Source organism: Drosophila suzukii, assembly GCF_043229965.1.
Source record: "Drosophila suzukii chromosome 2 unlocalized genomic scaffold, CBGP_Dsuzu_IsoJpt1.0 scf_2c, whole genome shotgun sequence".
Lineage (NCBI taxonomy): Eukaryota > Metazoa > Arthropoda > Insecta > Diptera > Drosophilidae > Drosophila > Drosophila suzukii.
In genome coordinates, this window is record NW_027255896.1 from 36,402,395 (window position 1) to 36,414,234 (window position 11,840).

At 44.6% G+C, this 11,840-nt stretch overlaps 1 protein-coding gene across 1 annotated transcript; it reads left to right on the plus strand.

Annotated features, from left to right (window-relative positions):
- The first annotated feature begins 1,310 nt into the window (after positions 1–1,310).
- LOC139354441 (uncharacterized) lies at positions 1,311–4,631 on the plus strand. Its single transcript, XM_070998677.1, has 5 exons — positions 1,311–2,276; positions 2,369–3,412; positions 3,513–3,834; positions 3,913–4,183; positions 4,535–4,631. Exons 1-5 carry the CDS (start codon positions 1,311–1,313, stop codon positions 4,629–4,631), a joined length of 2,700 nt encoding a protein of 899 aa, XP_070854778.1.
- The last annotated feature ends 7,209 nt before the right edge of the window (positions 4,632–11,840 follow it).

The window sequence follows — 11,840 nt, forward strand, 5'->3', positions numbered from 1 at the left end:
GAAAAGAAAACAACCAAGCTGGCCACGCATAAATACAGATCTTTGAAGACAAATGCCTAGATTTTAGGCCATAAATTCTGCCCTAGGTAAAAGCTGTCCCCATAATCGATCCCCTCTCTCTCGGCCTTCTCGTAGCGAATGCTTTGAGCCAGGCCCAAATGCGCGTTACCGCTGACCCTTTTCACTCTGCTACAGACACCGAATAAACTATTTCTCTCACTCCGTACCCCGGTGGCTGGCACTCTACATCTCACGCCAGCCAACCGATTTTCGTCTTAGACCTTTTTGTCCCATATCTTTACAAATATTTTCGGTAAAGAGACACTGGCGGGACTGAGTATATCCCAGCCTACGAGACTTCTTTACAGAATGGCGCCCGAACAGGGACATGGGGTTTACGAAATTTTAGACGACCTAAATATGGCCTAAAGACCCATCTGTGTACAGAGAGTTTGAAAATTTTCGGTTCAGTCACTTAGAAGCGAAATTTTTAAGTCGGAACGTAAGGAGAGTCATATATCGAGGGACACAAAAATTTCTAGGGCAGGAAACAGGGAAATATATAAATATTTAAAAATATACCAACGCATCGAACATAACCTCAGAAAAAAAAAACTTAGAATTTAAGCAGAGCACATGGCATTCGGGAGAACTTATACAAAAGTATACCCACACACAGCGAGAAATTTCTAACGCACGCAGACACACATACATGTGTTTCTAAGCAGAGCAAAGTACATAACCTAAAATCAGAGATTCTTTGTTCCAAGCTCATACAGGCAGATAATCGGAAAGAGAGAGAGAGCGAGAGCCCTCTAGGCTAGCCAACTCAGGTCACGAGAGTTTCGAAAGCACGAGGTAGGGAAAAGCTAACGTATACTCCCTACAGCGCAGCCATTTTGTTTTTTCGTTTTCACTCTCATCGTCGTCCCTCTCACACGAGCAGGAGTCGATCAAGTACAGGCAACGGGATCACATCGTTGGGGGCTTCTCATATAACCATCGCCGAGTCAACACGTGCATCGGCAGCTCTCATAAACATCGTCGTGAAAAAATTTAAAACTACATCGTCGTCGAACAAAATTCAATCACCGTCGAGAAAATTTAGGAATTAAATCGTCGTTTGACATCGGATTGTGGTCACCATCGTTGCACGTGGGAATTCAGTGAATTCTTGGTGACAAATAAAATAAAATTTTCAATGAAGATTTTAACCAGTTCGAACATCGTTTGACCCTCGTCCAAGAATTTCTCTCGTCCTATCGAAACTTTTCCTGTCGTTTGCCAGTTAACTATTATTTCACAGCAATATGGGGGCGCGTTGGATTTCGTATCTCCGGAAGCGGGAATTGGAGGCGATTCTGAAGGAATTTTCCTTGGAAGCAACCGGAACAGTTGAGGAAATGAGGAGCCGGCTGGCTGCTTTTAATAATCGGGACGACCACGTGCTGGAGATAGCCGAGCGGCTACAGGAATGCGAGGCGGAAATTACAGCCGCCCTAACGGATAGGAAGCAGCGTTCACCGACTCCGAACCCACACCCACCGGGTCCAACACAGCTTCAGGTGCCAGCACTGGAAGGCAGAGGTGCCGCCGATGTAGTCGGAGACACGGAGATCCATCCGGTCAAGCGGAATATTTTTCCCAGGAAATCAGAGATGTCCGCAGCCACGCTAGCGGAAAAGCTGAAGAATTGGGGAATCACTTTTGACGGGACCACGGACCCCATAACCTTCATCCAACACCTCGAGGAACGAGCCACCGCATACGAAGTTGACGTGGAGAAGATGCCGCAGGCCATCCCTGGTCTTTTGACGGATACAGCTGAGCACTGGTTTCAGACAAGCCATCTGCTAGGAAAATCTTGGACGAACTTCAAGAAGGCGTTTCTTGACTTCTTTCTGCCACCCAGGTACTTTCAGCGACTCGAGGATGAGATCCGCACCAGAGATCAGCGACGGGGAGAGACTTTCAAACAATACCTAGTCAACATCAGACTTATGATGCACAGAGCGGGGTATAATGCGGAGCAGGAGTTGGACCGGATCTATGAAAATCTCCAACCGGACTACCAGATGTACGCAAGGAGGCACGACTTCACCACTTTGGAGCAACTTACCACTTTAGCGGTAAACTACGAGGTCACCCGCGATCGGAGCACAGGAGGCCATGCCAGAATGTTGGCTGAACCACAACCAGCGCCTAGAAAGAACGAGTACGAGATCCTAGCGTATGCAGGAGCATCACCAATAGGTCAACAGAATTTCACACGACCGGTCATACGACCACCCACCCCAGCCACAGTTTTACAATCAGTTCCTCGAGTGGGGAACAGGTCAATGGTGCCGAATTTCAGTCTTGCTTGCAGGAATTGTGCCCAGGAGGGTCACCGTTCAGCTACATATCGCAATCCCAGAGTCCTCTTTTGTTGGGATTGTGGTCGCAGAGGAGTACGCACTCTCGAGTGTTGCCGTCGTACCCAGCCAAGAAACGAGAGGAGTCTTCGCCCCCTCGGGGAGCGGACGGAGACTGCCTACAGGAATCCCCGGAATTAGGAGAAATCTTACAGGTTCAGTCGAGCAGAATTATCGCGCAGGTGCAAATCGAGGGTCAGGAGTTTAACGCTACCATAGACACCGGAGCTAGCAGAAGCTTCGTGAGCGAACGAGTTGTTCAACGTGTAGGGACACCACATAACGTACGATCGGTACACACTCATGTCAGCCTGGCGGAAGGCTCACGCAAGGAGATAACCAAGTCTCTGGTAGCTAAAGTCCGGTTGGACCAACGTTGGGTCACCTTTCCACTGCTAGTTTTCCCTTCGATCATGGAAGACGTGCTATTGGGCATGGACTTCCTCTGTGGCGTGTCTGCCACTCTCCAATGCGGCCGCGCTTCGCTGCAGCTGAACCCTCTCCTAATAAGCAGCCCCACTAACGACTTAGCTATGCCTCCTCTCTCGACAAATGCGTTCACTCCAGCAAACAACGATCCAGATAACGAGGTGCAAACCACTCCGACCAGCAGTATTTTAGTGTCAAATATCGCTGAGCATGCGATCACGATGCGAGATGATAAGCCCATCAAACAGAGGTATTTTCCTAAGAATCCCGCGATGCAGAGGATTATCGATGAGCAGATCGACGAACTGCTACGCAACGACTATATAGAGCCTTTACGGAGCCCCCACAGCGCCCCTATTGTACTCGAGGGCAAGAAATCTGGAGAGATGCGACTATGTGTAAATTTTCGACAACTAAATGCCCATTCTATTCCAGATGCATATCCGCTGCCAAGGATAACACACATCTTGGAGCGTCTGCGCCATGCCAAGTACATATCGACGCTCGATTTGAAGAGCGGATATTGGCAAATCCCACACACACACACGGATCCCGACAAGATTTCGGCAGTACGGCGACTGAGTCCGCCCAATACATGCAAGGAGTTGAGGAGATGTCTAGGGATCGCGTCATGGTACAGGAGATTTGTACCCAACTTTGCCAGCGTAGTGCAGCAAAGACATGCTACTCAAGAAAGGAAAGAAATGGCAATGGGAGCAGGAGCAGCAAGATGCGTTCGAGGAACTCAAAAGAAAACTCACGGAGGCGCCGGTTCTCGCCTGCCCCGACTTCAACGAGAAGTTCGTGTTGCAAACAGACGCCAGCGACATCGGCCTAGGAGCAGTTTTAACGCAGAAAATCCAGGGAGAAGAACGAGTCATCGCATTCGCCAGCAGACGCCTCATCGCCGCCGAGGAAAACTACTCCGCCACAGAAAAGGAGTGTCTGGCTATCATATGGGCCATCAGGAAACTCAGATGCTACTTGGAAGGTTATCGATTTGAGGTGATAACGGACCACCTCGCCTTGAAGTGACTCAACTCGATTGATAATCCCACCGGCCGCATAGCGCGCTGGGCGTTGGAACTGCAGCAGTACCAGTTTGACGTCACCTATCGACGCGGGAGCCAGAACATTGTTGGAGATGCACTTTCTCGACAGCCTTTGGAAGTACTTCAGATGATCCAGGAGGATAAGCCGGGATGCACATGGTACCAGCGGATGCTGAAACTTGTTCAGGACAGGCCTGAAGATTACCCGGACTACGCGTACGAGAACCAACAGCTCTATCGGCATATCGGATCCCGACCTGACGACGAAGACTCCGTGCCCTGGAAACTGTGCGTAGCCAAGGAACACCGACAGCGAGTACTGTCGGAATGCCATGACCAGCCCACGGCAGGACATCTCGGAATCAGGCCGATTTTATTGGGCCCCTTCCGCGATCCAAGAGTGGGAATACGATGCTGCTCGTATTCTTCGACGCCTTTTCGAAATGGGTTGAGTTGGTCCCCTTGAAAAAAGCTACTTCGGCGCATCTCGAAAAATCCTTTCGGGAGAGGATTTTGAATCACTTTGGTATTCCCCGAACATTTGTCTGCGACAATGGGACACAGTTTACGAGTCGTTCATTCAAAGCCTTCTGCAAGCAGGCGGGAATGGAGATCCAAACGCTTAACGGCATCCCTTAGAGATTTAAAGGAGGCAGTCAACGAGCCAGAAACCCATAATCTGGTACCCAGACGACTGGACGACAACGAAGACATTCAGATGGCGGAGCAAGTTTAGCGATCGATTGACGCTAAAAACCCGTAGCAGAGCAACAGCAAAAGCAGCATAGAAACCAAGGAATACCCGCATCAAGGCGGAAGCAGCAGAGAAACCAAGGTATACCCGCATCAAGGCGGAAGCAACGGAGAAGCATATACGAAGAAAAGTACACATCCAGACGGGAAGCAGCAGAGAAACCAAGGATACCAGCATTAAGGCGGAAGCAACGGAGAAGCACACACGAAGACATGTACACATCAAGACGAGAGCAGCAGAGAAACATCCAAGGATACCCGCAGACGGCGGAAGCATACACGATGATAGTAGCGCAGCAGCAGCGCCAGAAGTCCGTACGAAGACGGCACAATAGCAACGGACTTGCCACAAACAAGCCGGCGAGCGACAACAACATCGGCCGCCAGCGCCAACAACAACGCCAGTTACCGCCAACAACATCGCCAGCTAGCAGCTACAACATCGCCAGCGCCAACAACATCGGTCGCCAGCGCCAACAACAACGCCAGCTAGCATCTACAATATGGACATGCGATCGAGAAGGAAAACAACCCCCGAAAATTGGCACGCGCCAAGGGAAGAGCGAGAGAAAAGGAGTACCGAAACTTCGACAAGTGGAAAAAACCCAGAGCAGCCGAAAACTTGAACAAAACGCGGCGGCAAAGCTTGACTAGATCTCTTTGGGAAAAGGCGGTGCACGGGATCAGAAGTGCGAGGAGTCATTTTGTAACGGCGGTGCACGGGATCAGAAACAGGTCTCTCTTTTTGGAAAACGCAGCGCACCGGACCAGAAGTGCGAGCAGGTGACTTTTGGAAAACGCGGCGCACCAGACCAGAAGTGCGAGAAGCAGGGGACTCTTGCAAAGGCGGCGCACGGGATCAGAAGTGCGAGCAGAGCAAATTTATGTGGACAACAGGAGTCTTTTGCCTTCGGGCTGATGCCAAGTGACCCAGGAAGGAGTTTACCTAGACGACCTCGAGGAGAGTGTGCCGGCCCAGGACCAGCGGCGGAGCACCCGGAGTCACGCGTGTGTGTGTGCGTGAGAGCGAGACGGGTGAGTGAGTGGAGTGAACCGCATTTTGGCCAGCGAGAGTCCCGTGCAATGAGAAATTTCTCGAAGGCCTCGATGCGGCTTCGCCCAGAGTAGGCTAGAATTTATAAACCATGACCTAACCTAACCCGTTAATTGCGAGCACTGAGAAAAACATGAACCAAGAAATAAAATGCTCTAATAAACATAAAATATTTCTCGCCTGATTTTAATACAACTCGTTGGAAAAGAAAACAACCAAGCTGGCCACGCATAAATACAGATCTTTGAAGACAAATGCCTAGATTTTAGGCCATAAATTCTGCCCTAGGGAAAAGCTGTCCCCATAATCGATCCCCTCTCTCTCGGCCTTCTCGTAGCGAATGCTATGAGCCAGGCCCAAATGCGCTTTACCGCGTTACCCTTTTCACTCTGCTACAGACATCGAATAAACTATTTCTCTCACTCCGTACCCCGGTGGCTGGCACTCTACATCTCACGCCAGCCAACCGATTTTCGTCTTAGACCTTTTTGTCCCATATCTTTACAAATATTTTCGGTAAAGAGACCCTGGCGGGACTGATTATATCCCATCCTACGAGACTTCTTTACAGGTCTGTGCGTAATTTAATGTATTCTTGAAGCTTCTCGATGCTCTGAGTAGCTTTTTCTCTAATTACTTCTAAATTCCTACTTTCCCTATCTTTATTCAACTCTTCTAATTTCTCTTTTAAGCTATCTATAACTTTTCCCTTTTGAGACACTCCGAGACACTCAGTCAATTTAGCGCTCATGGGCCCTATGCTTCTATTTACTCTTTCGGCTTGCCCATTAGACTGCGGCGATCCAGTGGCTATCTTAATGTGTTTCACTTCGTTTTCCTCTAAGTCATGAAATTCTTTAGATGTGAAGCATGTCCCACGGTCTGAGATCACGCATCGCGGCCTACTATACGACCTGAAATAGTCCTTTAATGCTACTATTGCTTCCCTAGACTTTGTAGTTTTTGCCGGATAAAGTCTTACAAACTTTGTAAATGCGTCTATAATCACCAGTACGTGTTTGTTTGATCTACTCTTGTCTACCGGGCCATAATGGTCTATGTGTATGACATCAAAGGGAATGCTTACTTTGGGGATGCTGTGAAGAAAGCCTTCGTCTTTACCAGATTTTTCAGAATAGGCGATACATTTTAAACAATTATTAATGTGCCACTTGCATTTTTCACGAACTTTGGGAACTTTTTGAAATAACTTCTTCCATCTTATCTATTCAAACATGTCCTAATTGATCGTGGTAACTAAAAAGAACGTGGCTTTCCATTTCGCTTGGCACATAAAATAAAAGACCATTCTTATCCTTTTTTCTGTAAATTATTCCATTCCGCATCTCATAATCCTTTAATTCTGTTTCCTGAAGTTTCTCAGCTATACTTTTGATCATCTCTACTTTGACATATAACTAAGTTTTCTTCAAACGATTTAGAATCGATTGACAGTATGTGTGTGTTCCTGCTAAGTGCATCGACATGTTGCATACGCTTGCCGGCTCTATGTTCTAGAGTATAGTCATAATCTTGAAGAAAAAGTGCCCACCTGGCAATTCTTGGGCATAATTCCTTTTTGTTTAACGCCAGGGTAAAAGCACTACAATCTGTAACTATTTTGAACTGTATTCCTTGAAGATAGATTCTAAAGCGTTGTAACGAGTAAACTACAGCGAGCGTTTCTAATTCGAAACTATGGTACTTCGCCTCCACATCCGTCGTGCGTTTTGAAAAATAGAATACTGGGTGAAACTTACTATCTTTCTTTTTCTGCATTAAAATTGAACCAAAACCTAGGGCGCTAGCATCACAATGTAACTCTGTTGGGTCTTTTGGATTGTACAAGGCCAGAATAGGGGCTTCCAAAAGATTTACTTTTAATATTTCAAAACACTCTAACTCTTTCGCACCAAATTCGAACTTTCTGTCTTTTCTTACAAGATCATACAACGGCTGTGCTTTTGTTGAAAAATCTTTGACAAAGCGTCTGAAATAGGAGCACAGTCCAAGAAAACTTTGAACCTCATGCGTTTTTGTCGGTATAGGAAAGTCTTTTGCTGCTTGCATACCTTTCGAATCAGGTTTAATACCCTCTCCCGATATTATGTATCCTAAATACTTTATTTCTCTTTGAAGAAACTCACACTTGTCTAACCTAAGCTCAAGCTTGTTATTTACCAATCGTTTAAAGACCTCCGTTAATATCTCCATGTGGCTCTTACTATCTTTCGTTGCTATTAAAATATCATCCATATAAATTAAAACCTTATCTTCTTTAACCAAATCGGCAAAGATTTTGTTCACAAATCTTTGAAAAACTGCTGGTGCGTTTCGTAAGCCAAACGGCATTCTAAGCCATTCATACTGACCCATAGGTGTTGTAAAAGCGGTATACTTAATTGAATCCTCGTGCATGTGCACGTGAAAGAACCCATTTTTAAGGTCTAACTTGGTAAACATAGTTTTTTCAGACAGTTTATCAATAAGGTCATCTATTAAGGGGGTGGGGTAGTTATCTTTAAGCATGTTTTTGTTAAGGGTTCGGTAATCTACGCACATTCTTAATTCTCCAGACTTTTTCTTTACTAGAACTATAGGTGATGCATACTCAGACTCGCTTATTCGAATAATAATGTTTTTTATATAATCGTCTAATAAATTCTGAACTTGACTTTTCTCTGCGTTTGATAAACGCCTTGGAGGGTAATTGAACGGTTTAGTTGTATCAAAATTCAGTTTCATTTCCCATTTTACTAAGGGGATCTCCGGCCGTTCCGGTTTCGTATAAAACTTATCAAAAATATCTATCAGTTTTTTCCTTAACGTAAACTCACACTTATCGCTAATATTTAGCAGGTTGCATTCGGCTGGATCAGGGTATTCAATTGACTCGAAATGATCGCTTGGCTAGACACTTAAATTTTGACTTGACACTATCATTTTACACGAATCACTTTTTGTTTCTTTGTAACCACAGTAAATCTTTATACTATCATTTAAACAATCATCTTTCTCGCGGCTATCAGTAGCACAATCGTTTACAATCTGACCAACATTTAAGCAATGAAATTTCAAACTACTATCCTTCTCACTATTACTATTGTCTGAGCGATCATTTGCAATACAACTATCTATTGAACAAATATTCTTTAAACGGTCACCAACCCCACTGTCATTTAAACGATCGACAGCACAACTATCATTTGAACAATCATTTTCCCTAACAATCTTAAAATTACAAATGTTCATAAAATCTCTTCCCAAAACAGTGCTATATGCCATCGATTTGTTTGCCACAATTAGTAATTCAAAATTAAACTTCACTTTATTCATAATAACAAAACATGATATCTTTCCATATATATGTAAAGGGCTGTGGTTCAAGCCAAAGTAATGCGATAAATTGTTTTTATTAACGTTAATGATATTACTACTTAGAATGTTTTCAACGCAGGATAACTTCGTAAAACTAATTGGACTCCCAGAATCGATTAGGCATTCTGTGAATAGGCACTGATTAGACTGTGAATTAAAGTAAATTTTAAACGGTCTCACATATTCATTTTTGGTTGCGTTCTTCTTCTCGTTGCAATGAGATATCAGGTGCTCCAAGCTTCCACAACCGTAGCAAGCGCCGTACGCGCGCTTAGGCTTGCGGCAGTCGGCCGCGAAGTGACCCACGGAGTTACAGTTGAAGCATCTTACAGCGGGTCCGGCCTGATTTCCGGAAACGTCTTTGTGGCGTCCAAATGCGAGAGATGGTTTCCGCAATGTTACTTTGGAGAATGCCTGCAACAGCTGGGCAGACGAATTAAATCAATGCATGTGTGCCTGTTGTCGTCGAAGAGTATCCGGTATTCCTTCGATGATACTGTCGATTAATTCCTCGTCGTCTATCCGTATGTGTGCAGCCAACATGGTCTTGTCGTTGAAGTACGTAGCAAAGTCTTCAGCTGGTTGCCACTTTCGCTCCTGGAACTTGCGTCTGGACTTTATCTTGCTCTCTTTTGACTGAAAAGCCTCTGCGAGTTGAGTTAATAGGTCCTGGACTGGCAAGGACAGAAAGGACAGGCCTTGCAAAAATGTTTGCGAATAGTGAGCGCGAATTACTAGCCGAGTTCAAAACCGCGACTAACAGTGCTCAATTACACAAATTAATGGCTGACAGAAAAATGAGAAAAGGTTAAAGTCTGCAGGAGTATTTTTTACAAATGAAAGAACTAGCTTCTAGAGGGAATATAGAAAGCAGTGCCTTAATCCAATACGTAATCGATGGAATTGACGATACCTGTGCTAATAAACTTGTGCTCTATAACGCAAAAAGTCTGATCGAGTTTAAGGACAAACTAAAATGCTACGAAGTAATCAGCGAAAAATCAAAAAGTGAGAATAAAAACCAAGTCATGTATTCAAGAGCGAACCATACGGAGGCAAAAAGTGATTACAAAAAGCAAGCAGTGCCTAACAGAAATGCTAGCAGGGACCTGAAATGTTACAATTGCGACGCAAAAGGTCACACATCCGCGAAATGCGAAAACAAAACGAAAGGAAAAAAGTGTTTTCAGTGTAACAATTTCGGGCACGTCGCAAAAAAATGACCAGAAAAGGGTTTATGTGAAAAAGTGGAAGCAACCAACATGTGTAAGGTGTCAACTGCTCACGCGTTTATGTGCATAACAGTGGAGGCTGTTACGTGGGCATATTAGTGCCCGAGTCCTGACAAGGACTTGGGCCAAGGAAGAGGCGTCCAATGTTCAGGCACCATTTGTCGGCATAAGCTAGTCGTATTTGGGTCGTGGGATCTTGGTAAGCCTCCCTCCTCTCCAACATAACGAGAATAAATATTAAAAGTGCCTGGAAAATTATATTGGTCATCAAGTTCGTCAGTCATCAGTCCACACTGCCCAACAAGCTTAGCTGTCACTTGATCGCAATACGATCGGGCTGTGTTTTGGCCACATTCCCTCCCCTTCACACATCCGTGTGCCAATGGATCGTCGCGGGCCGCGCAATACGATCCCCTATTGTCAAGGTTGTCCGTCGGAAGTTATGTCACCGTTCTTGACCTACTCCACTTCTCGCGTCAGCACACCCCCTTTTTTAGAGTTCTAGCACACCATGGTGTTGAATTCTTTTTCACATTATAAATTTATTAAAAAATATTTATGTCGGCGTGTGCCGGGGTTGAGTAACATAATATTGGCTAATTTATATAGGGATTAATTTAATTGACAATTATTGTGTTAGCGGAGAGTATCGACCTTACCACCTGTGAAGGTGCACACATCAGCAAAATGCTGACTATTCACGACTACAAACGTCGCTCAGAGGGCTCTTGCAATTGTATATACAATTACAAGGCTGATACTCGCCGCTGAAAAATTAACATTCAATTATTATGTATAAAAAAGGCAGTAAAAGGTATAAAAAAGAAAGGTATATCTAAAAGATTATATATATGAAACAATTATTATATATGGATATTATATATTATTACATGAATTCCTAACAGATTAATTCTTTGTCTTAACTAGGAAAGTATTAACATTGCCCAAAAATAAATTCTTATCTAGACGGGAGAGGACAATGACCGTTGGAACGGTACAGATAATGATAGCCTTTTCGGTCTTATTGCAGTGGGCAAGTGGTGAAAAATCTAGACGGAAGGTCTCAATATATAAGTATTCCAGTTCATTCACTGTTATTGGTAGGGTCGCTTTTGATAACAAGTATAGAATTCTTACGTTAAATTGTGGATCAGTGTCTATTTTTTTTGCTAAAGCTTCTGAGGTAATCATGGTGTACGGATATATATATATGCATTTATATAAGAAAGGAACCGTGTTCCGAAGAACTTACCCTCCTTTTAATCCTGGGCGATGAGATCTCGACGCTCCGGATCCTGTGCTTTGGGAAATTTTATAATTGGTTTATATATATATATACGTGCCAGACTTGAGGGCGGCTTACAAAAACAAAAAACAAAAATTACGTTACACAAAAAAATAACACTATCGCTGTATAGATATGTATGTATGCATGCATCATATGAGAGTTCCACTGCGGCGCACGTCAGTTCCAATGCTCGAGATGGGGCTGGTCGGAGCAGCTCCAATTTCTTGTTCACGTATGTAT